The sequence below is a fragment of the Astatotilapia calliptera genome, chromosome 14 (genome assembly GCF_964374335.1).
Source record: "Astatotilapia calliptera chromosome 14, fAstCal68.1, whole genome shotgun sequence".
NCBI classification, from domain to species: Eukaryota; Metazoa; Chordata; class Actinopteri; order Cichliformes; family Cichlidae; genus Astatotilapia; species Astatotilapia calliptera.
The window spans coordinates 8,236,405-8,262,547 of record NC_137435.1 but is presented as its reverse complement, the minus strand read 5'-3'; the positions used below and the strand labels follow the sequence as shown (position 1 = coordinate 8,262,547).

The window sequence follows — 26,143 nt, the reverse complement described above, 5'->3', positions numbered from 1 at the left end:
CTGTACTGAGGCAACTTAAAATTGCTTAATATTTTATATCTCATTAGTGCATAAAAATGTGCCCAGCAAATCAATTTGGGTTATTTAATTCCTGTTTACTGTGACCGAATTTGAGTGTTGCAGTAGTCCCCTACTAAATAGAAATAGAAACACCATGTGATGCGTCTCCCTATCCTGTTGCATCCATGTTGTATTCCTTATGATAATATTTTTAAAGAGAGTGGAAATTGAGATATTTTTGTGTTTTTTATCTATAAAAATTCCTCTTCAGTTATTTATTTACCTCAAGGCAAAATTAAGTTTGTGAAAAGTTCCTGTTGGAGGGGGGAAAGAAGCAAATATTACAAGTGTCGTGAATGCAGTAAAGGAGATTTGTTTTCTGCAGCAAACTTTGCCTTGTTTGATGTGCCAGTCTTTCCAGAGCGCATCCACGCCCTCTGGAGAATTCTTGAAGGCCATCTTGTCAAGCCTCGTCAGGTTTGATCAACTGAAAAACAAACAAAACTTGAACCTACGCTGATTTTGTTGTTCTTCTGTGAACAAATTACACAATTAATGTAGAAATATCGGCGGATATAGCCTATATATATTTTTTTATTTCTAAAAATGAATAATAAATCTGAATATTTAACATATTCGTTATGACTAGTGAAGTTCAGCGTTTCCATCCTGAAAATGTGAAACAGTCGAGATCTTTGCTGCTTTTGTTCTCACCCTTGTTTTTGAAGAGAGCGAGCCTGTGGCTTTTAGGAACAATCGCCTCCTGTGGGTTTGAACACCTGTGGCACACAGTATGAGACCTGATCCCATTTAGACCAGCTAAGAGCCTTCCACAATCAAACGTGCTAGCATATGGGGGTGAAAGGCTTATTTTTTCCATTTGAGTCATTTAACAATGACAGATCATCAAGATTTAATGACTTTCTGAATTTTAGTTCAAGAGTCTAAGAAAAGAGCTAAATCAACGTTTGCAGTTGCTCCGTGTCTGTCCATGTGTTAGGCTGATTACATGTTTCAGAGCCAGGAGGCTACAGAATCCAGAGACTCTTCTAACCCCTTATTTAAAGACAAGTTGCAGCCATGGACAATATAAATTTTTTATACTGTCTGGTAATGGCCACTATAGGATGAAGAAGATTGTGCCTCCTTCTGATGATCTTAGCAGCATTTCCCGCTTTCTTGAAAGCCCTTGCTTTATGTTGTACAACCTGAACCTGGTCATACTTTCCCACTGCAGTACTTGTTTGGATTGGGAAACAGGAAATCAGGATATAGGTCAAATTTCTTCTGCATTGTGCCAAACAAATTTTTTCTAAAAAGATTATTTTAGACTAATGTATTAATGGGTATTGATTTTTTGCCTCCCCCCCCCCCCCCCCCTTTTTTTTTTTTTATATCGTGGCTCAGATATAATAGTAATGCACAAAGGATCCAAACGGGTGCTATTGGAGTTAGCGTTATCTTTTTTTAAGCAAGATCAAGATATTTCTGTACCGAAAGCTTAAAGACATGATTGATATCCATTTGTATTATCTAACTCTTGGCAAGAGAGCAAACCAGTGAATTTGAAGCGGCCCTCAAATGTCACTATCAAATGCTTGAAAAGGAAGGATCCGATGCCTCCTGGGTCAAACTGATTTGCATCTTTGCTTTTAATGTGACTGATATGATTGTAAAATCTTGGTGGAGCCCTCTGGCATGAGCAAGGGAGAGTGGAATATCAATGCGTGTGATGGGACTGTTGTCAGGCCCAGCAGAGAATAACAGAAAATCCGCTCAGTTTTTCATCTTTATGCAGAACGCTGACAGTGACTGGCTCCAACACAGATCTTTGGGACCCAAAGTGCCACTCGTTTTCTATTGAAGAAAGTAATTAACTACATTCTCCTGGTATCTCATGTCTATTTAATCCTCATTAAACAGCTTGAATGAAAACCATCAGTGCTCAAGCTCCTGATAACCACAGCTGGGAAACACTGGCCTATAGCAACAAACTGATTTTAATACAGATTCCAGAAGACCCTGTTTATTAACGTGGTTAAGATAAGAGGTTTGATTAATCCTGAAGAAAGGGACAAAGCTTGTATCTAAAAGGAGTAAAAGGCCGTGATAGCAGGTTGACTAAGTATTTCTTTTGAGGCACTTCCCCCTCAGTTTCCAAAAAGAACTGCATTGCTTTAAAATCGCCTAAGACCACCTACTCCCATTTATCAAGGGCAGCTACAATTGGCCCACAGGGTGAGCGGCAGTCAACCATAAATCTAGAAATGTCAGATAAGCCAGTGTATAGAGCACTTCTCTTACCAATTATGTTTTAGAGGTTTGCTACATGCAGTAGTTATAGTCAAAGCAAAGGAGGGAGTCTTAAAGCAGCTTGATTTATCAACCGATCTCAAAAACTTCTGCTGCTATTACCAGCAGGACTCCCCAAAAGATGACTGCTCTTCTTGAAAGCTCTGTGTCCCAGGGTAGTGCAGATCTGTAACTTCTTTTTTTTTTTTTTGCTTCGGCTTAAGATGCCTTTACATTGATAATCCTAAATCGCAGTGTACATTTGTATTATGTATTAACATCCAGACTAAAATAAGAGGCTCGCCACATGATACCATGGAGCAGCCTCAGCAGGAAACTCAGAGCGTGGAGTTTAACAGCTTTGTTTTCCCATTGGAGACTTTTGCAACTTCACATGCAAGCCATAATCATCTAGTGTTGATGCGAGTGTTTGTATGCATTGATGAAAGGAAGGAGGAACAGCAGGGGGGAAATGTCAATGTATGCGCACTGATATAGGGCTAATTTTAAAATTAACACATGACTGCAGGGTGTGTTGTTGTGTCTGATCACCATCAGGGATTCTTAGGGAGAAGCTGCTTAAGCTTTTACTTGTAAAGAGTGCCATCTGGTGCCTGCAAGGCTCCTTAACAATAAGTTCTCTGGGTGGAGCCAAAGTGACACACCTCCGTGGGCGCGCTCGAGTTGTTCCCCGCTGGATTGTCCGTTGTAGGCGGAACATTTTTCATTCCACGGTTGACAGAAATGGAGGGTCTGAACTCTTCCTGAACTAGGCAAGACTTCACGAGCATGCTTTTGCTTATAAATTAATTTATTAGGCTGTGAGAGAACAGCAACATTTTGTTTCTCAGCCTTGACTGTAATAGTTCACAAGGAAGCGGTGCACGTAGTGTTAAAGTCAAGGAAGGCTGATGCAACTTCCAGATGGGGGTTTTATCGGGGAGTGGGCTTTACCTTTCCGTTCATACCAGCAGACCTTAAAGTAGTCCAGTGGGCGAAGTTATGTATTGATCCGCCGTTTTAGAGTTCCGAGTGTTTGTGCGACTTTATAAAAGACTGGTCTTTGCGAGCGGAGAAACATTGCCTTTTATAGCACCGCATTGCCTTTTACAGGAGTCAGAAGTCATTTCCAGCAGTGACCTATCTGGTGTGAACCCACGCTGAAAGTAGCTCAGACACAGACACAGGTACAATGTAATCTCTTTGTATTAACATTTGTTTTAATACCTTGTTTAAGGTTTTGGGGAAATGTTGCGATTTCACAAGGTTTAAGTAAGCATATGCTGCATTTTGTAACCATAGAAAACTGCATTTTTTTTTACCGACTAGTTAAACTGTGATAGGATTAACAATTTAGATTTAGAAGTAAACCATACAAAACACTAAGAATCTGTTCAGATTTACTTTTCTCTTAATCAGAGGCGGAGGCAGACATTTGATACACCCGGGGCTTAGCCCTAAGGATAGTATGCGCGTTTGTGTGTGTGTGTGTGTGTGGGGGGGGGGGTGTTGAAATGACTGAAAGATTAATAGGCTCTGTTTTGAGTTTTGTTCAAAAAAGAATGACTTCATATAGGGAAAAAAATATATATCACATATGCAGGACACCTTAAACTAGTTTTTTAATTAAGCAGCAAGGCAGAACAAAGTTGGGGCTGTATCAAGACATGTGGACTAAACCCCAATTCAACCAGACCCAGAACTGATCCAGAATTAAAACAGGACTACAACAGTTCAAAATCAGGACTACTTAGGGCTTAACCAAGACAGAATCAGAACTAGATGATAGTAGCACTAAAAATAATCATAGACCTGCACTACACTTATTTTTTAATTCTACCAAAGTCCACTATTTAGATTGAGAAAAGTTTATATAATTATTTAGCCTTGTTGTGCAAACAAGCCTGCATAACTTAATAAATGTAGAATTTGAAAAATAACAAACCTAAAAAGAAACACTAGGTATGAGATACATGAGGACCTATGATACGGTGATACTTTTGGTAAACAACCATTTGACTAACATGTGTGTCTCACCTGCTCTTGTTCCATCTCTGTTCTAACCTCTCTCTCCCTCTTTGTGCTGACAATCAAACCAAACACCAACATCATCAAATATACAGTTGAAACCAGATATTTACAAACTCTTCAGATAAAAACACTTCTTTAATTGTAACATCAAATCAGACTAAATGTTTATTTTTTTAGTGTATATGTACTCCTAAATTTGATGAATGTGATAAAAAAAATAGACAGCTCTGTCTCTCTTTATTCTGACATTTAACTAATTCAAAAGATATTTCAATATTTATTTATCCAAAACAAAACAAGTTTACTCTAAATTGATGTTGTACAGTAAAAAATGTTCTTGTGTTTTCCATAAAGTGTATGTAAATATCTGGTTTAAACTGTGAATATACTGCTGTGTATTGAAATTCCTCTTGTTTTGCATAGAAATATACTGAACAACATACAAAGCATAATATATAAAATAACATCTACCTGAGTTTTTTCTTTGAAGCCCCTTATGTCCATTCTTGTATATCAGTGCATTACTGAAACCGATTTATTTAGCCGTGGAGGGAAACAACTGAAAATATGAAATAAACACACATGTAAGCTAAGACTCTCTAAAGAAACAGCATTGTTGTTGTTCGGCTTTTCATTTCGCCATTTGTTGATTCACTTGAAGAACGAGTAACCTAATATGGGTCAAGTGATCAGTTTGATATCAATCTTTCGTGATACACCGTCATATTTACATTATTTGTACAGTACGAATGATTTGCTTTGGTACCTGGTCGAACTTCAGTTCTCCTCTGTCTGCCTGGCTGCGTTTCTCCAACAGCGCACTCGCAGGCAGCAGCTCCTTCTTTTTGTTCATTTTTGTTTTAAATGTTACGCCAAGTTCCCCTTTATAGAATTTTTATCTTGCTTATTTAAAAAGTATTTACTGTACTTTATATAGACACTACAATCCAACTGAAAAGCGAACTAACCAGCAAACAGGAGTGTGTGTTTGTTTGTGTGTGTGTGTGATATCCAATGATATCTGAATTAATCATTTTTTTATAAGCCAGGACTCAAAATTTTTAATACACTTTAGCATTTATTTTCTTTTTTTTAGTGTGAAAGTTATGGTTTAAATGCTGTTTTGGTGTTTGAATAGCACACGATATATGAATTAATGAAGTAAAAAAGCATAGGGAAGGTACAGGATGTCAACAGTGAATCAGTTAAGAGTCTGTAAGCTGCGTTTTAACAAAGATAACATTTATGGTGTCAACATCACATCACATCATTTCATAGAATGTGCTGTTGTTGATTACACTGTTTGTGTGAATTGCGCATACCAAATAACAGTTCCCCAAAAGAACAATAAGTGGACTGCACCTTCAGCTTTTATAAACATTACTTGCTGAAGCTGTTTGCACGAACACAAGAATCCAAATCAGTCGTATCAGACATTAACCTCCTAGGACCTGGCGTCCACATATGTGGACATCACATTTTGGATTGTCTAGACCAAAATACAAAATCTTGCTCTACAAGAACCCTTACGAGGACATTATACTGCCACTGTTCTATCGAAATTTAAAGCTAATGTCCTCATATGTGGATCTCATTTTTCTCAGAAACAAAAATTAGGTAAAAATCTGTTAATTCTTTGTTTTTACATTCATCAGGTCCCAATAAGAGCAAATAGCAAAAAGAAATTAAAAATGCATGCCATGAAAGAGTTCACGTCTTAGGAGGTTAAATGATCTTCACCCTGCCCTCTTGCTAGCACAAGTCTGTGTAATGTCTCATTGAGCCCATGTGAACGTCTACAGAAATTTAGTTATCTTATACTCTTTATTTACACTCATGGGAATTTTGAGGGTTTACTGTTTGAAAACAAAAATAATTCTGGATGATACAGGTGCCATGATTCCCTTGAGACTGACATTCCCACATGCAACAAAGTCAAAGCAGCATAGTAAAACAAAAATGTGAAACGCAGGAATTTTTCTAAAATAGGTTCCTATAGAAATGTACGCAAGGTCAAACATGTCTTTGCAGAATTTCACAGGCATCCATTAATCCGAGAAAGTGGTAAGTCATTCCACTATTATTTTCATCTTTTAGCATCACAGGGAAGTATGATTTATTTAGGTCAAGCGTGAGTGGCGTGGGAGTCCTTCATATCAGAGTTTCTCTGTTTTCTTCCACAAGGTCAAGAAAACCGTACAGCAGTGTTTAAGACATACTTAAGAGCTTCATTACTTAAAGGTATGAACAGCTCAAAACAACTCAAAAAATGTGCAAACTATGTTTTAATGACTGGATGCTGTTGCTTGTTTGTCGTGCCTTCAGTGTCACAAGGTCAGATTCTCCTGGAAAGGAAAGTTTGTTTGGTTTGTGCAAGAAAGACGTCTGTGTTATGAACTCGCTCATGTGCCACATCCCCACAAAGGCAGATGGGCTTGTTGTAGCGCTGCAGAATAGCAGTTTAGTGCCAGGTGTTTAGAGGTCACCTGAATTGGCTCTTATGGCTTTTGGCTACTTTCAGATTCATGCAGAAAATTTTGAAATTGAAGATGGTTAACAACGTTTCTCAAATTCGGGTTAAACAGTGTCAGGTTGCGTGTTTGGATGGATAGTTTGTTTGTTTGTTTGCTTTTTTGAGAGGAACTTAGAGCTTAGGAAGTTAGGGCTGTTCGATATAACAATATATATCGGAAGACGATATGAAAACGTCTGTCGTTTCATATCGTTTGTTTCGTGGTGTCGCAGAATAAATTGTTTACGGCAGTTTTGGCGGTCACTGTGGTGGCTATAATAATTTCTTAAAGTTCGCTCTTTTTCTTATATTTAAAATAACCACACTACGGACGGACAAGCAACAGTTTTTACGTGTTGTCGTTAGCAACAACGATGGTAAACCCAGCATGTGGCTCTGCCGTCCACTTCTTTATTTTCCACATAAACCTTTCACAATAAAACTGAAGATCCTGTTGAGATTTTTCAAAATAAGAGATTCACAGAATTTAGAGAAAATGTAAAATTTTTGTGATATATATCGCTGTCGGGATGATAAATGTCTTATATCGGGATATGAGATTTCGGTCTTATCGCATAACCCTAAGCACAGTTGGGTTTGCAATAGATCTACCATTTTAAGTCAACAATGAGCCATCCTAATGTTGGACTGGGTACCAGACAAACATATTTCAAGGCTATAATTGACTATGTGCACGAGACAATGCTAACTTCCTGGTTTGAGACCGGATGTGGGGTTGTGCATTTCCGGTAGCTTTACTTTGCGGTCAATCGCTACTGCGAAGATATACTCCAAAATCATGTCCAAAACTCGAAAACGGAAAGATTGCGTTAAGTTACAAAGAGCAGAAGGTGGGAACACTCACCACTGTTGTGTCATAAAAAATCTAATGATCAATTTTGACGTTTGAAGCGTTTAGATCGATCAGTTGTTTACATCACTCAACACAAGCAGAACTCCATTACTGCAGCAGAAGACACATCGTCCACATTCAGAAGCACATCTCTGTATAGTGACTGGTCTTATGATTTAATCAGGCAAATGTTCAGCATTCGTCTCTCCTGTACAGTACAGAATCGCTGCATTGATCGCTAGCAGTGTGACTCTGAGGTGCAGTACTGTATGTCCACGATGTCCACCAAACGTTTTGCACCGTCAAAAAATTAAATTGGCTACTTGATTTCACCTATCGCTGGTTATTTTTAGAACATAACACCCGCGATAAACGAGGGACAGCTGAGAAATATAACATTTGAATCCCTTTTCTCTTTTGCTCTGAGGCGCGGGGGAAAAATATCGACAAGTCGATGAACATCATTTACAGATATATTGGGTAAATGCCCAAGACATCTATAGAAATGTAAATCGCCGCTTGATTCATTCATCTGCTTAACTTGTTTTGGACCGTAAACCAGGCGCGAACAGGACACCGGAAACAAAGCTCCCCACAGGAGTTTCCGCACCGGAAGTAGCATATGCTAACGTGCACATAGTCAATACTATCTTTTAAATCAATGTACACGAAGAGAGTCTTTTGAGATGTTGTTTCTATTAAAATTGGAATACCAAGTCTTTCCCAGCACCTCAAATACCTAATCCAGTTTACCTGAGATTTTTTTTTTTCTTTCTTTCTTGTTTTGGTTTTGACCAGAGTTGTAGTTACTTTGTTAGCTCAAAGTTTTCTTTGAGTTCTCACTGTTTTCCTCCTGTCGTCCTCAAACGTATACCAGTGTCACAGCATTTATCAAAGGCATTTGAAGGAGCAATGTTTTGCCTACAGCCAAAAAGTGAGAAGCATGTGATTGACTTCTGTTCCAAATATACTTGTGTACCCCTATGTGCCATGGGCAGGTGTTGTGCTCATTGATTGGTTGAGAAGAGGGCAGTGTCCTTTCCCGCCCACCCTCTGTTTTTAGCTCAGCCGTTACACGCCACATCATGTGAACGCTTCGGAAGCTCTCTGCAGTTTGTCACTTTTTTTTTATCCCAGGAAAATTACGTTTGTTTTCCTCTAGCAGCTTATAAGGGCAAATTCTTCCATGCCTTACTTATTTTAACATTTTCCACTGATACCAGATGGACTTATTTCCTTTTTAGTTTCAGCCCTGTTTATTTTGGCAACCGCATTTTGGTGTAATCGCACAGAATTGAAATACCTAGGTGACCAGGTCACAACAACCTAGAAAGGCAACTCAGAAGTGTCAAGGTCAGACAGAGGACTTTCTGACTAGCGGTGGTGGTACCCTAACCTGACATGGCAGATGGTTTATTACACAGATCCATCTGGAATATTGTCCTTGTAAAGTGTTTGGAAAAGCACTAGCACTCTCAAAAACACTTGGCACATGATTAGATAAACCATCTGCTTATCACCATCAACTGCAAACTAACTTCAGCTGGTCTGATCAAGAGACTAGGGGTGGGGGGGTGGAGCGTCCTGCCAGAGATGAAGAGCTAAACGCATTCTGGGGAAGTTTGAAACCCAAGTAAGGAGTCATAGCTTTACAGTTAAACAATTCATAACATCTTCGCATGGAAAATGTGCACATTTTAATCACTCACAGGTTGCCACTTTCAAAATAAGAATAAAAAAGAAATACCTGGCCTTCATTTAGCTGCAGATTTATTGAGTACTAGCTCCTTGTGCATACGTTTGGTCTAAACCTGCTTGTTTGGCTATAAACTCATAAAGTAAAGCCTGGATTGTGGATTGTCTTGTGATCATAATCTCCAAATCCAGTTTCTTCTCCAGATATTCAGTTCTCTACTGTTAATGTGTCTGCTTACCAGTCATAGAGTTCTTTTTCTTCTACATTAATTCCTAACACAAGCCAACACAAGTTTCCTTGAATAAATTGCTGTAAGAGGGTGAAGTAATATAATCAGATCATAATTTCCATAGCCTTGCTGTGTTCTTGAATTGGCGAAAACCTGCCGGAGTCTGTTTGTTTAGCCCCTGAGGGATTATATCTGGCATCACAGCTGCTCCTGAGGCCATGTGATGTGTCACTGTTCTATTTGTGAGCGAGACACCTGAATGTTTTGTACACTAAGAGGCATCTGTGTCATATGTCTCAGCGGTGCTTGTAAACGTCTCCCCCAACTCTGTTCTTCTGAAACTGATTCTGGATCTAAAGAGAGAAGTTGCAACTTGGAACTAAAAGCAGAGCAGCTGAGTTCATCAGTAAAGGTAGAAGTTCCTGCTGGAAGAGCTTCATTGACACTGTGTGTTTGCGCACGTGGGTGTGTGGTTTTTTTTTTTTTTTTGTGTGTGTGGGGTTTTTTTTTAAGGCAGGGGGAGGGGGTCTTTCTGTCCTTTGATATGCAGTATATTTTGTGTATAGCAGGGATGTCAAAATCATTTTATATTGTGGGCCACATCCAGCCAGACCACATGATAAATGTGTAAAATTACCCCAAAAATCCTGGTAGTTAATTGCCCTGACTGTCCATTTAATTATAGAATGTAAAGTTTTCATTAACATGTATACATTTTTTAAATTTATTTATTTATTTATTACACTGTGAAATCAATGTAAAAAACAAACAAACCAAAAAACAAAAACATTTCTATAGTAAATAATGGAAAAATCAGGAGCTTTTTTTTGTCATTTGATTGTTTATCTATTACTTAATTTGGTGGTACTTAGTTTGATGTTGTATGAATGGAAAAGGTGGGGTGGGGTCTTTAACAATAGGAAAAGCTTTAAAACATATTAAAATCCATGTAAAAATCTATTTGCTCCTTAACATTTTCCAAAGCTGTTCAGTGGGCCTGATTGGAGTGTTTGCTGGACTGATTCTGGACCCTGGGCCGACACCGCTGTGTAGTGGTAGACATCTTTGGCTAACAAGTGAACAGGGAAAGTTCCCAGTTCGATTCTGGGAGGAGAAATTGAATCCCCTTAGGATCGTGTCTGGAAGGGCATCTGTTGTAAAAACTCTGCAAAATTAAACAGAGTTACCTGTAGAGGCAACCCCTTATGAAAAAGGGAGCAGCCAAACAGCTGTTTCTGCTTCTGCTATTTCTTTTAGTATGCTTTAAGAGCTTCATAGATTCTATACTTTAGTACAACTGAATAAATCCCAGATCTAAAGTTTCGGAAGTGCAGCCTGTACAATCACGCTGTCACTGGAATTTTCATGCATTCAGCCATTTGTTTGGTCTTTTTACATGTTATTTATCAGTAAGAATATACAGTCAGTAACATTAATTTCACTTTGATCTGCCAACAAACTTTAGTGAATTTCATGTCTCCTGTATTAAGCTATGGAAGAGTGTCATTAACAGGAAAGAGCAAAGAGGCTGAGCCTTTGTACAGATGATGAGTTCAGGTGGAGTGAAAGAAAACGTTTTTCTTACTTTCAAACAGAAGCTCATTAAAACCTTTACTAGGTAAAAGTTGTTATTAGGGCTGTTCGATATAACGATATATATCGGATGACGATATAAAAACGTCTATCGTTTCATTTTACGCAATCGTTTGTTCCGTGGTGTCGCAAAATAAACTGTTTACGGCAATATTTTTTCATGGTTTTGATGGTCACTGTAGTGGCTATATTAATTTCTTAAAGTTCTCTCTTTCTCTTATATTTTATATAATCACACTACGGACGGACAAGCGCCTGTTTTTATGCGTTGTGGTTAGCAACAAAGACGGTAACAGCATCGCGTGTCCGCTTGTTCATGTTCCACATAAAGCTTTCACAATAAGCCTCAAGATCCTGTTGAGACTTTTCAAAATAAACCGAATCAAGTAAAAGAGCACGTTTATTATTATTTACGGATGAGAATTAAAAAAAGAGTCGTCAGGTGCTAAAAAATAAACCTTAGACTCAAACGTTAGAACAGGCTTTTTCCCGCAGCACGCCGTGTAATAAATACACACAAAGAAAACGGCGGCCGTTACAACTAAAAATGTATAGTTTCGTGCATCGGTTAAAACACTCGACTCCAGCTACATGACGTGCAGCTGGAAACACTTCCCGCAAGACGAGCTGCCCGAGATTCACAGAATTTACAGAAAATGTTACATTTTTGTGATTTATATCGTTATCGGACGATAGATGTCTTATATCGGGATATGAGATTTTGGTCGTATCGCACAGCCCTAGTTGTTAGGTTGCATTAACATCAATTATTGTTATGTACACCATTAGAATGTCAGTTTTCTGCTGCAGGAAACATTGCAGCAGTGCAATGTTGTTATGCTTGCGTTTCCTCATTGCAGCCACCACAACTGCTTTAAAGGCGTACAGACACACGTACTCACTCATTCACTACCACATTCCACACGTGTTACCACACGTGCAAAAGCACTTCAACACGCAGCAAATTTTTCTCATCTAGAAGATGCAATAATGCCTGAACATTTTTTGTGCCTCTTGCTAATGTAAGAAAGCCTTCGAAGAACACAGAGTAAAGGCTGTTTTATTGTGTGCCGTAGTTCAGGTTGCAAGCATGCCTTGATGTAACTGTACTTGTGATTGTTTATTAATTTATTTTTGCATTTAAAAAATGTTTTCTGTAAAAATTTAGATTTTAATATGGCACATAAATACAATTAAACGATTTAGTTATTTAGGCATTACAATTACTAAAATTCCTACAATTTAAAAGACCTGTTTTTATTTTATTTTTTTGTCTTTTTGTATCTATTTTTGTTCATTAATAAGCAAAAGTATTTGTTATCCAATTAACTAATGGATGACAATACTGATAACTGTAGTCCTACATTAATGGCAAGAATTATGGGATAGGTTTTTTTTCTTTTCAGACTAATAACTTTATAGTTTCTTGTGTTGTAAACATACATGTTATACGTGTTACATTTAAACCAAATGTTTTTTGAATTTAGATCGTCTTCATTTGCTTATTGACAGTTGCGTAGTCTCTTTTCTTATTTTGTCATTATTTCTGTTCTGCTTTATCAACAGGAGTCTATTGACGAAATTGTCCAAACTGTAAACCAAGATGATTCTGTCTTCACTGAAAGGCATTGGGAAGAAACTTCTGAGAGTGAAGGTTGTGGACAGTAGCATAGAGGAGTCCCGCTTGGCTCGATGTCTTAACACGTTTGACCTTGTGGCCCTGGGCGTCGGCAGCACACTCGGTGCTGGCGTCTACGTGCTCGCTGGTGCCGTAGCCCGAGAAAATTCAGGACCCGCCATTGTCATCTCCTTCCTCATCGCTGCCATGGCTTCAGTCTTGGCTGGTCTGTGCTACGCCGAGTTTGGAGCGCGTGTTCCCAAAACTGGCTCGGCTTACCTCTACAGCTATGTTACGGTTGGAGAAGTATGGGCATTTATCACCGGCTGGAACCTCATTCTCGCTTATGTCATTGGTGAGACGCTTTAAATAAAGAGGGAGTTCCCTGCTACTCTTGATTCTTGTTAAGTTTACATACCGGATACTGTTTGCACAGGAACTTCGAGCGTGGCCCGGGCATGGAGCGCAACCTTTGATGAGCTTATTGGAAGGAAGATTGAGCTGATTTGCAGACAATACATGACCATGAACGCCCCGGGAGTCTTGGCAGAATATCCAGACATATTTGCTGTCGTAATCATAATCGTTCTGACAGGTCAGAAATGGATGCATCTCTCGCTTGTTTTGTCTATTGCTTCAGATTATGTTCTTTAATCGTTCATGTTTTTACTGCTTGCAGGGCTGCTTGTATTTGGTGTAAAAGAGTCAGCCATGGTAAACAAAGTGTTTACCTGCATCAATGTACTGGTGCTGGTGTTTGTAGTCATCTCTGGCTTAGTTAAAGGAAACAAAGAAAACTGGAACCTGAACCCTGAAAAGATCCTTAATGCCACCAGAAACTCTACTTCTAAGTGCGTTTAATAAATATCTTATTCTCAAATGTCTATATCCCTAATGATACATCAGAGGTTTTTATTAAATGAGTAAATATTTTCTGTCTGTTATTTCTAGTGTGTCCGATTTCATTCCAAATGAGGATGTTCTTGGTGCTGGTGGTTTCATGCCCTTCGGTTGGACTGGAGTCCTTTCTGGTGCAGCAACCTGTTTTTATGCCTTCATAGGGTTTGACTGCATTGCCACTACAGGTGAGGGAGAATATATTAAATTGGTGACTCATAAAGGAGCTATGTTCTCTTAACATGCTGGATCATGTTCCCTCCCCAGGAGAAGAAGTAAAGAATCCACAGAGGGCCATTCCTGTTGGCATTGTGGCCTCTCTCCTCATTTGCTTTGTGGCATACTTTGGTGTATCTGCAGCCCTCACTGTGATGATGCCTTACTACTTGCTGGACAAGAACAGCCCTCTTCCTGTGGCTTTTAAGTATGTGGGCTGGGAGGGAGCCACTTACGCAGTGGCCATTGGCTCTTTATGTGCACTGTCGACTAGGTAAGTGTGTTTCCTGCTGCCTCTCAGCATGAGCATTCATGGAGGACTTGTAATTATTTAGCACGCTTTTTTTGTTTTTTAGGAATGAATAATTCATGTCTTTTACACTTTCTATAATTTTATTATTGTCTTTTTTGCTTAGTCTAAGATTAACTAGATCTGAGATTGAATATGAGAATAAGTGGCAGAAACCATCAAAGGTATTATCTTATGGACCGAGTTGCAGAATGAATATTGATGTTAATGAAATGCATTTGCACAAGTAATATTTGATTTATTGAAAGATGCCCTGTGGTGTTTTCCTGTAACAGAAATATATTGTATACGTAGTTTTACTCACTAAAATTCATTGTGTTTATTCTTGATGTCTTACAATTATATTTGCTTGTAAAATATTAAAAGCACAAAGCATATACGTGTTAAAACAAGCCTGCAGTGGGACGTGGTTGGGCTGTATTTTTGATAAGCTGTGCCACCTGCCGATTAACTGAGTAGTGCATCTGTGTTGAAGCAAAGGCCCACACAATAAAATATTATTACATCAAGCTAATAGCAGGTAACTCCACAGGGTGACTGTAATTCAGCTTCAAATACTTTGGGAGAAAATTTTAATCTCAAGAATAATTTCCTAGAAATATTATGATGTATTGTGGATTTTTGCTTATGTCTTAATTATATATTGTTTCATGGATTAAAAAAAACATTTACTAACTGTCTTTATCCTAATTGGCACGCTCGTTCTTAGGTAGTAGTTTGGCTATTATTAAAGAGCAGCATGTTTGCTAATTTGCTAAACTTGACACTGAAATGAAAGGCCTGATATAAAAGTGTAGGGAGCCTGAAGTTCAGTGCCAATGACACCTGTGGGATGAACTGCATTAACAACAATGACCGAACGTCACACTCCACATCACTGAAACTGAATGAGAATGCGAGTAAATCTCTCAGCTGGCTCAGCAATCACGTAGACCTACAGTTTGAATGCATTTACATTAGATCCACTCACTTTTTTTTGTTTTAATCTTTTGAAACTTGTTATACATTTTGTGTGGATTGACTCGCATGGCATGCTTTTCTTTTTCTCCTGTGTACTAGTTTACTAGGCTCCATGTTCCCAATGCCCAGAGTGATCTGGGCCATGGCAGAAGATGGCCTGCTCTTCAAATGCTTGGCTAAAGTCAGCACACGAACCAAAACCCCTCTAATAGCAACAATAACATCAGGTCTTGCGGCAGGTGAGGTCACAAACTAAACTAAACTGGCTGGGGTTACTTTGTTCTGATCCTAGGTGACTCTTGGTACACATGGCCTTAAACACACTAACTCAACTTTAATCAAGTTTGTAAATTTACCAGTACAATGCATGACCACAGCAACTTGCTGTCAGGGTGTTGGGCTGAAAAATGATGGTGGACTTGTGTGACACCACACTGCACACACATTCTTTCAAGTTATAAATCTGTGCCTCCTCCTCCTCCTTCCTTTTATCCTTGGCTTAGTCTCCTTGGCTCCATGTTTCCACTCCCACGCATTATCTTTGCTATGGCCCGTGATGGTCTGCTCTTCTCGTTTCTGGCGCGTGTCAGCGCGAGGAAGACTCCTATCATCTCCACCTTTGTGGCAGGGCTTTTATCTGGTAGGTAGCTGAGATGAAGCCAAAGGCAACAGTGCCCCCTTATGGAAGGAGGATGGTGGCAAGTCGTTCAAGCTTCTAAATAATTAAGCTGAAAAAATACAATGTCTGCATTGCTTTCATGCAATTAATGTTCTTTATGGCTTTTGTAACCTTCATATGGTTCACCTGTGTCTCCTGCAGCGGTGATGGCATTCCTGTTTGACTTGAAGGACCTGGTTGACCTCATGTCCATTGGGACTTTGCTGGCCTACACTCTGGTGGCAGCTTGTGTGCTGGTCCTCAGGTAGCCCTCATCACTTATTTAGTAGGCCTTAAGTGTTTTATTTTCAATTTTAATACTGCATACTGGACACTCTGGTCTGACCCGATTTCCCACAATGATATCAACAGACTAGTCTATGATGTCTGGCGAGGATAAATGTAGAAATGGACATAATGAAAATAAAAACATTAAGAGACCACTTAATCATCACAAAGGCAGTTTAACTCAGGCATATTTAAACACTCTGGTTATGAAGCGTGAACCACTGTGAATCCATTTCTCCTGCTTCGGTGCAAATATAAGTGAAGGGACGAGCAATGGAAAGGGAAAAACGAAGACACCCCCCAAAAAGGGAACGGTTTTGCACATGTTTATTATAGAGTATTGCTGTGTCGTTATCACTCATGATTGATTGATTGTAGTCTAGTTTTACTGGTTTTTATGTCAGAAAGAGTTCATGAAGGTGGAATGAGGTTAGGGCATCTTCTAGTGGGGCCTGTGCTCACACACTAGTATCGTGCTCGTATGAATACAGGATGACACGACCTCCTCCCACTGTCTCAGAGTCTCTAAAAGCTCGGTAGGAAGCACGTATGGAAGTAGCCTCTGGGGGCCTGAGCTCTGGCAGGGCTCCTGCTGTTCTTCCTAACACAAAGAGCGACAGCCTGGTCGTGCTCTTCTTGTGTAGCAGACCGTCTCCTGGTATCTCTTCCACATACTTAATATCTATGCTGAGAGACACAGGAATAGGAGGAGCTCAGGAGCACAAACAAAAAGAAAAAACTACAGTTTTAGAGCTGTTACATTATGAATTTTACCGTGATGATCAAGTGGTCCCTTATTTTTATTAATTTTATTGTATTTTTTTATTTTTTTATTAGAGTCGTGTAATTTTAATTACTCAGATAATTACTCGGGAATTCCTACAGTACTGTACTAAAACGACTGACCTCCACCTTTTCTAAATCGTGTCAGTGGGAATAATAAGAAAAAGAATGCACATTATTTGTATGTCATTGATTTGATAGCTGTTAGGTTATAATAATGATTTAATAATATTTAATGATGAGATTTTATTGTGTGTTGCAACATGAGCCTCTCTGTTCAGTGTTTTTGCGACCCGGCCAGTTGTGCTTGCGTGTTAGTTTCAGAGGTGAAAGGTGAAACCATCAGCTAGATGGCACAGTGCAGTCTGAGCAGATTTGTGTGTCTTTAATACTGCTTTTCTGCTCTGCTTTGATGTAGAGAGTAGAGAAAAGCAGGAAAACCAGCTGTTGGCGCATCAGAATGGTGTCTTATCTTAGCATAATGGATTTTTAAATATGCTACTAATTATAGCTCTGTTGTATGCAGACGTTTGAGTTGTGGGAACAGTGGGATAGGGAGTCTTACACTTTCATTTTTGTAATTTTCTTTTTTTGTCTTGTGAAGGTACCAGCCTTTACAGCCCAGTGCAGCCTATGAGATGGCCAATACTCAGGATGAGTCTGAAATTACATATAGGGATGGGAGTGTTGATATTTTATCGCAACCTGATGATCACTTTACTTTCAAAAAACTTATTAACCCTCCGAACACTGAGCCGTCATCTCTCTCTGGACTCATCGTCAACATCTGCACCAGTATACTTGGTGAGAAACTGGATGAAAGTCCCAGAACTATTCATGTGATTACTGATCCAGCACATCATCTGGTGTCATCGCTTGTTAATTTTGTTTTTTTCCCCACCAGGTGTTTTGGTGTGTGTCTTCAGTGTTGTAGCTTCTCAGGGAGGGTATGCACGCTGGTCTCTGACTGCCCTCTGTGTTATAGTGGCTATCTGCCTGGTTCTAATCATTATTATATGGAGACAGCCACAGAGCAAAACCAACCTTGCCTTCAAAGTGAGTGTGTGTCCTTTTGCTAAAGGCTTTTCTCATGCTATCTCATACCCACATAGCAGTGTAAGCTTGTCACCTTTAGAAATTAATAATCAATAACACCCAGATCCTCTTTCAAAGTAACTTCCTCCATGTAAAATAAAGAGTTAAATATGAGATATAATATACTAATGTACTATGTGATGTGATTCTAGAGACAGAAAATGCCAGTTTAGATTTTATTGTAAGCAGATATTGAGAAAAAAGCATTTAGGGCTTATTGGGTAATTCCACAATAAGTCTTAATTTCTCACTCAGGAAAAAAATTATGAGAGTTTTGAATTAAAAGTGCTGCACAATTTTTCAATCGAGCGTTAAAAAAATAACACTTAATTTTGTCAGGGATTTTCCTACATTGCCCGTACGTCTAAGATTGCTTTGCAGATTGTAAAATTTGTTTTAAACGCAAAGTTTTAGCCAGTCTTATACCCAATAAATACTCTATCCACAGGTCCCATTGGTGCCACTGGTGCCGATCATTAGCATGTTTGTGAACGTGTACCTGATGATGCAGCTCGACAAAGGAACGTGGTTGCGTTTTGCCATCTGGATGACCATAGGTACTTTAGACCAGCAGTAACAATTAACGTCTCTGCTGTAATTTTATTTTTTTAAACTTGTTATTATTATTGTCCATTAATTCATGTTTCTATGTGAATTGTAGGTTTTGCCATCTACTTTGGCTATGGTATACGCAACAGTGCAGAGGAGGCGTTAGCCAAGTGTGACAATTACGAAGATAGCTGCATAATAAAAGAAGAGGCCATACAAACAGAGAAGGAAGCCTTCTTACACAATACACAAAACTCTACCCGAGAAGATGAAGATGGTTTCTGAGGAGATAGGAGGGTTTTTTAAAACGTTTATTTAAATAGGGGTACAGGAAAGAAGGTGCAAGTATGTTTCACGGAGCGGTAAGGACAACATAACAAACAAAACAGCCCTTACCTATTGTGAAAACGCCAATCAACTAACTAACTTAGACAAATGAAAAGTTACAAACCTACAATTCGCTAACAACTCAAAGAAAAACGGGGAAAAAATGTTAAAATTGCATTTGCAGCTGTCCTCTACATGTTTTCTATGTCGAGGTGGGCACAGAACAATGTCACAAAGGACCTATCAACACAAGATTATCAATTAAATTGAGCTAACATAAAATCTAACCTAAACATAACGTATTATCATGCAGTCATGACAATGAGCTTAAAAATCCAAAATGGCCAAAGACCTTGAGTCCCTGCAGACCATGCAAGTGCTCAGTCGTCAGCCAACGACAAGAAAGATGAAAACACGAGGAGCCAGTAAGAAGAAAGAGTCCATAGACCAGGAGCTGGTACAGTATATCCTTTACCCCTTTTTTCCCAAAAAGAATGTAACATCTGTGCTGTGAAATAGCTATTAAGTTTTCTGAAAGACTATCTGCAAGTTCAGGAGACACATGGAGACAGCCAATTGTACTACTAGCCAAAAATGTTGACTACATGATGATTATAAAAAGCCTAATAAGATTTAATGGCTAATTAGCCAAGTATTTTTAATTGAAGCAGTATGAAATTATGTGAAAAGAAGATTATAGTCATATTTTTTTATTTTATTTTATTGTGCTTTGAAATGGTCAGTTTTACTAAACATAACGGAATCCATCGATTCAAAATGCTTTTGTTTTTACAAAAATATTATCCAACCATAAATGGATCTTCATAAACTTCATTTTGGGTTTTTAACAGTACATTAGAATGACCGCACATCAGATTTTCCATGAATGATGTCACATATAAAGTTCAGAATGTGTTACTGCTCACCTAGCTTCAAAGTGCTCGACATTTGTATATGTTGACCGTGTACAAAAAATACAAACACCGTCTAAGAGACTTGGACGAGGGTGAGAATTTTAATGTACCATCAGTGCCTTTTGTGAGAAAGTTGTTAGCTGAGAAATCCCTTAGTTGTAAATTTACCCTTAAGATGCAGTTTTGGGGCTTTAACCAGTGTTTCTATTACTGAAAAAATACAAGTCACAGGTCTTTGGATGTCTTGTACATTGAATGTATAGCTCATATAAAGTCAACATGGTGCTAAAAGTAGCATTTTCAGTGCATCCATGTGTTTGCAGGTCTTTCTGATTGATGGTACCAACTGCTAATCTTACCAGAGTACCAATGCTATCTGTGGGAATTTGTACTTTTTACTCAAAGAAAAAAAGCTGCTTATTTTAATCTAGTTTATATTTTAACCTTTTAAGACCCGAATTCTTCCACAGCATGCATTTTTAATTTATCTTTGATATTTGGGCATATTGGGGCCCGATGAATGTAAAAACAAAGAATTGCCAGATTTTTATTTATTTTTTACCAAATTTTCATTTCTAAGAAAAATGAGAGCCACAAATGAGGATATTTGTTTAAAATTTCAATAGAACAGTAGCAGTATAATGTCCTCGTAAGTGGTTATCAGGCCCTTGTAAAGCAAAATTGAGTATTTTGGTCTAAATAACCCAAAATATGATGTCCAAATATGTGGACGCCAGGTCCTAGTAGGTTAAAGTGCCTATTCCCCAATTTTTAAAGATAGGATATTCCTCTATCACGATTTGCCTTTGTGTGATACTTTATATATAAAACAAAATGTTTAAACGAAGATTGGAAAAAAAATCATATATTTATAACTACATGAAACCCAAGTGGATCCTTTTAACTTTTTAATTCACACATGCCTGAAATACAATCAGTTTGTGATTATTGCACACCTGTAGTTTACATGGTGATATAACACTTCTTTAGTTCACTTTTATTTTGAAATGCCAAAACCTACACTGTATGTTTAGAAACACAAAAATGGTGTAGGTCAAGCAGTAGAGTGTATGTATGCGTGTGTGTGTGTGCAGATCTTTGATGCAGCTAAAACTGAAGTACAGCAAAGTTTGTATGTCAGCAAAGGTCTGGAAATGCAACTACGTGAAAAATCTCTTCACTCAGTCCGTTTTTAAACGCTAATATATATTCAGCAGTAAATGGGTGATGGCAATGACACTGTGAGACAATTTATTTCAGCTTATGGTCCTTTTGAGGGAATCTATTAATGAAACCTGAAGCCAAAATCCATTGGATTTAACTTGATCATTTTTTAATAGTTTTAATAGTTTTTTTTAATAGTTCCTATAGATTATTTTTGCTGGAGTGGTATAACAATTTTTAAACACTTACCTTGTAAATAAAAGTTTTGCGCTCCAGAATGTAACCAGGCATTGTTTACCTGGCTGTTTCTAAATCAGTAAGATATCAGCACATGTTATTTTGAAACGATGCATTAATTTTAAAATGTAGAAAACATTTTAACGCTGACTTTGTAAATAATTTTTTGATGATACTTGAGTTACTGACTGTATGCAATGTTTATGGGAGTGCTGTACTTGCTGTGGTTACATGTCAAAAGGTCACATCATGCTTCATCCGTGCTTTGCATGCTGCATAAATGCATTTTATAGTGTTGATATGTGATAATGTTCAGTGTACTGTGGGGGGGAAGGCACACTGTTCACTATATGTTGTTGTCATATTGGTTATGGTTTGTATAGTTCTCGATGTAAATAAATAATCCTGAAAGCTAAAGCTGACTTTGATTTATTTCACATAACCACCTCCCGCTGTATAGATGGTTTAGAGAATCGACATTAATTCATTAGTGTAGTTTCTTCTACTGTTACCTTTACTACTTCAAGTACAGTAATCAGAAAGATTGGAGCCAAAGAAAAATCTAAATTCCTTCAGTTTATTCTGCAGACAAACTGTTTTTAGTGTTTAACACTGTAATTAATTCATAAGACTACTGCCAAATGTAAAATGCTATAGTTACCCTAAATTAACTGTACATTTCTGTAATGTTTAATCCAGTAATATGAGTAAGCTGTGTAATCAAAATGATCTTTTTAATGTTTGAATATAATTACTGTTATCTTTTTTTTAATCGACTGTTTTACAAAAACAATAAATAAAGCACATGATTTTTTTTTTTGATTGAGGACCGATTACACTCATTTTAATTTGTTTGTATGGTTCGCCTAATAACCATTTAGCCAGACGGTCTAATAAATCTGTTAAGCACTATATTAGTCTGTGTTGCTCTTTCTCTATTCTTTGAGCTGCTCTCTTTAGAGGCCTCCACACATCTGCCGCCCTGTCTCCACCTTCCTCTGTCATGAACCCTTTGCAATGTCCTCCTCCTTTTCATGTGGCAGCTCCATGTCAACATCCTTTCAGTTGATCCACTCTCTCTCCTGCACATGCCGCACCATTTTGCCTTCTAACTTTGTCTCCAAACTGCTCGACCTGAGCGGTCCCTCTGACATATTAATTTCTGAAATTGCACCTCGTGGTCACTCTCAGTGAAAATCTGCCACCTCCGTCTCCACCCCGTCTTTGTGTCAGTGCCACTTTCTCCAAACCAAAGATCACGGCAGGACTCAGCACCTTGTAAACCTTCCCTTTCACTCGTGCAGATATCCTGTGATCGTATCCTGCACTCACTTGTTCCTCTTCTCATGTGCACTCACTGTTGCTTTGGATCATTGACCCCAGCTTTTTAAACTCCTCCATCTCCACTTCCTTTACTCCTTACATCTTCACCTTCCCATCTGCCCCGCTCTCATTCACGCATGTACTGCGTGTCGCTCTGTAGTGGGGAAGAAATGTCCTGTCTTCACCTGCAGGGGGCGACCCGAGTCCATTTTGTTCAATCTCCTCTCGTCTCCTCTCCTCCCTGTTTTCCAGCGATGATGCAGACTGTACCCTCTTCATCTCGGCTTAAACTGGATGTCTCAATCATTCTTCATCAGCTCTTCGCTGACGGGCTCTTCTCCAGATTCACCTGAATTAAACCGGTAAGAAATTTCATTTCACAAGGGGAACAGAAGGCGTTTGCTGTCTCCCTCTCAATCTCCGAACAGCGGCAGTGATAACTGCATTTATTGACCCTGCTGCATCTACTCGAGACTGCGGATGATCCTGTTGTGTTTCTAATAAGGTTGTTTTCAAGTCATTTCCTAATCGTTTCCAGGAGTGCAGATTCTAATATAGCGTTTGCATACCAAGCTTTGAAAAGGTAACCTCAGTACAATTGCTCTCACCTCAAAATGTGTATGTGGAGTCACACCATGTTTTATTTATTGTGTCAACCACATCCTATGTTTTTTGTCTTTTCTAAAATCAGCAAAGCCGGTCCTTCCTCTTTCTGTATTTTTCCCTTTGAACAAAAATAGTTTCCTAGTGTGAGGAACAAGGTACTCAGAGCAGCATGAATGTGCATTAGTAGTGAAGTGACAGATTTCTGTTGGTGTGGCTTGAGTGGTGACATTTATTGAAAAGGCCTGAGTTGTACTGGATTATGTAAGATGTGACCATAAAATGCTGAGGGCCAGTGGGCAGCATGCACAGCCGGTAAGGCCTCGATCGTCTTACCGGAAGCCTGGAGATTCTATAAACTGAACACAAAAGGTGCTGTTACTACATATTTGTTCATTTATGTAAGAAGCATTTGAATTTGCTTCCAAATGATAGAATTTTGTGGGTTTTTTCTGCCTGTGAAGCATTCATTTGTAGTTTTTCAAGGCAAACCTTTGCCATGTGTGTGAAAAAGTAAATCTTATGTGAGCTTTAGGTGGTTGCACAAAGAAGTCAGGGGCACTGAAGCATTAAACTGAGAGGGAGACTGCTGCCTCCATTTTCACTCATCTTCAATTTTTCATGAGGGATCTAGATTAAGCATCAAGTGAGGCTTGGTAAACAAATGAAGGCCCACATCTGTGAGGACCGGCAAGCAGCTGCATTAGACAGCTGACACAAAACAGAAGCTGACACAGCTTCTATTTCACAGAGCAAAACAAGCTGTGCGGGCACATCTTCACGTAAGTACTCCTGCGAGGCTTGGATGCACAGATTTTCTCAGTGGCCTTGGCAAAGGTGTTGCCTGAATATGAGCAGGCAGGTGGCAGGGCAGCCAGCTGAATGATGGGAGATGGGGGAAGCATTTTAGTGCTACAACTATAAATTTCCCTGTTCTCTCTTGTACTGTTATGATGTCTGACTGACTGCCCGAGTGTTGAATAGTACTATAAGTGATACCAGGAAACGGAACAGGAAGGAAGTGGCAAATGTCCTTCAAACCCAGAAAACTTGTGAATAGAATGAAGCTGAATGAGAGACATAAAGAAGAAAGTTAGTTCATGTATGAAATCAGAAGATTTTACAGTACATCTCTTGTAACTGGATCTAATCATTTTCAAATGACCTGAACAAAGCAAACTTGAGCTCTAAAGGATTCTGGTGTTTCTTGTAAATCCAACCATTCCTTTTACTTTCACTTACCAAAGTCAGGTCACAGTTGCAGCACACACTTGTCTCTCCATTTCCTTTTCTTTCTGGGGGATCGTGCATAAGCCTCACCAATCAGTTTGTCCATTTCCAGCTCCAGTTTGCCATCACTTGTTAACAACATCCTGAAATACTTACTGACACATTACTGTTGTTCCCATTCCCAACTCCCTCCTCACACTGGCTGCATTTTCAGTGCTGGTCCATAAATATCAAAAACAGGAATGAAGACAAGAAGCAAACTTGACAGCGTCTAACCCTTGCTAAAACGATGTTGGGCCTTGTGTTTTGAATACAGTCACAGCTATTGCTTTACTTATAAAAGAATTGGATGGCTCATAGATACAAACCTTATAGTCTGCACTGCTGCAAAAGACAACAGGGTTCTCCAAACACATTTGAATACCTTCTCTAACTCTATAATTCTATACAAACATGTGTAAACTTGACGTAAAACGAAGAATTGAAAGTCTAACTCTGTAGCCTTCCTGAACTTCTCCTAAATTTTTTGCTTTAGCAAATGCCAAAGCAACAGCCGGTCTCCTCTCCCAATATCTGTCTGTTTTTAATGCACCCCTGGATCAGGTAATCCTGAAAGGCCTCCTTCTTCCACATGATGCCCTCCTTTTGTACTTATATCTTAACAGCAAGTTCTTAGGTTGTTGAACCTTTAACTGCAAGGCCTTGAACACGGCCTACCCAGATTTAATGTCCCTAGCCAGGTGACTGTCCTGTTCCCCAAGCAGAATCCAGAAACGGGTCTCTAAGCTCGGTAGCAGGTAAAGGTAATGTGCAGTTGACCCCAAACCTATACCTGGTAGTGGTCCACTGGGTAACACTTAAATGTGTTTTTTGTGGGCTGTTAAACTCCACTCCCAGGTCTGGCTAGAGGATGAAGGCCCATTTCTCCCTTCTTTTTATAAATGCCATTTATGATTCTTTACACCTAAAATTTCCATTTACACAAGTTATCACTCCCAACATAACTTTGATCTATGATATTTCACTACTTTCTAGATCAAATATTAACAAATGCAGTTATATAAAACTCAAGAAATGCACCATATCCATCATGTCACTGCTGTGCAGATAACTGTACCATAGTGTCCATGCTGAGGTCTGCACTTAACCGATTTAGAGCTGGAAATCAATTTAAGGATGATGGCTGCAGCAGAAACAGTTGTGTTAGCAGGTTGAGCCTTTCTCTTAAAAACAATATTTTATAGCACTTGTCTGGAAATATTTGAAAAGGAAAAACATTTGTTAGTAGCACCAGTGTTTTGTCTGCCTGCACTGAGAGATTTTGTGTCTCAGTGTGGTTTAACAGTAAGCACTGCAGTAGATGCAGGTGTGCTGTCTCTGTTGTGCAGAGGCATCATTTAGTGCGATGTTTTAGCTTATGTTGCAAACGGGCACTTCTGTCTGTAGACCCTCTCTGCTTTTCTTGTCAAGTTTACAAAAGTTGACTTGTTCTAAGCATACATCAAACTCTAATAACAGGCAACAGCACAGTTTTGTTTTCTTAGAAGGGAAATGACATGCTATTTCCTGCTGCGTAAGTGAATTTATTAGGACACAAATGCAGAGCAAATGCCTGAGATGGAGCAGCAGGCAGTCAGTTTTCTTCCTAGTAGGTTTTTTTTTCTTTAGTTTAATTGGAAATTTTCTTAGAATTTAATTTTTTGTGCTAGAGGAAGTTGTCAACCACAACTTGATAATGGGAAAGGCATGATGAGGTGATAACAGC

At 38.8% G+C, this 26,143-nt stretch overlaps 2 protein-coding genes across 8 annotated transcripts in view; both read left to right on the top strand.

Moving 5' to 3' along the window:
- Positions 1 to 2,938: 2,938 nt before the first annotated feature.
- Positions 2,939 to 21,639, top strand: LOC113036222 (high affinity cationic amino acid transporter 1-like). 5 transcript variants are annotated; one of them, XM_080289069.1, is made up of 13 exons: positions 2,939 to 3,065; positions 3,406 to 3,479; positions 12,773 to 13,179; positions 13,261 to 13,419; positions 13,504 to 13,675; positions 13,776 to 13,909; positions 13,989 to 14,211; positions 15,307 to 15,446; positions 16,028 to 16,130; positions 17,541 to 17,740; positions 17,841 to 17,992; positions 18,480 to 18,588; positions 18,693 to 21,639. In XM_080289069.1, the coding sequence occupies exons 3-13, from the start codon at positions 12,810 to 12,812 to the stop codon at positions 18,863 to 18,865; spliced, it is 1,935 nt and encodes a 644-aa protein (XP_080145195.1). In that variant the 5' UTR covers positions 2,939 to 3,065; positions 3,406 to 3,479; positions 12,773 to 12,809; the 3' UTR covers positions 18,866 to 21,639. The 5 variants fall into 5 exon arrangements, with proteins under 5 accessions (XP_080145195.1, XP_026048191.1, XP_026048192.1 ...); XM_026192406.2 differs by lacking the exon at positions 3,406 to 3,479 and having other exon boundaries at positions 2,952 to 3,065; XM_026192407.2 differs by lacking the exon at positions 15,307 to 15,446 and adding an exon at positions 15,711 to 15,847 and having other exon boundaries at positions 3,003 to 3,479.
- A 1,112-nt stretch (positions 21,640 to 22,751) lies between these two features.
- Positions 22,752 to 26,143, top strand: part of mtus2b (microtubule associated tumor suppressor candidate 2b) — a 27,260-nt gene continuing 23,868 nt past the window's right edge. For all 3 annotated transcript variants that reach the window (XM_026192150.2, XM_026192149.2, XM_026192148.2), the window contains exon 1: positions 22,752 to 22,907. The gene's annotated coding sequence lies outside the window, so the exon portion shown is untranslated. The remainder of the gene's footprint in view (positions 22,908 to 26,143) is intronic.

Excerpts from the sequence above, each read along its gene's own strand:
- LOC113036222 (XM_080289069.1), top strand. The coding sequence starts at position 12,810 with ATGATTCTGTCTTCACTGAAAGGCATTGGGAAGAAACTTCTGAGAGTG. Across the intron at positions 13,420-13,503 it reads AATCATAATCGTTCTGACAG|GGCTGCTTGTATTTGGTGTA; the intron begins GTCAGAAATGGA and ends TACTGCTTGCAG. Across the intron at positions 16,131-17,540 it reads GCTTGTGTGCTGGTCCTCAG|GTACCAGCCTTTACAGCCCA; the intron begins GTAGCCCTCATC and ends TGTCTTGTGAAG.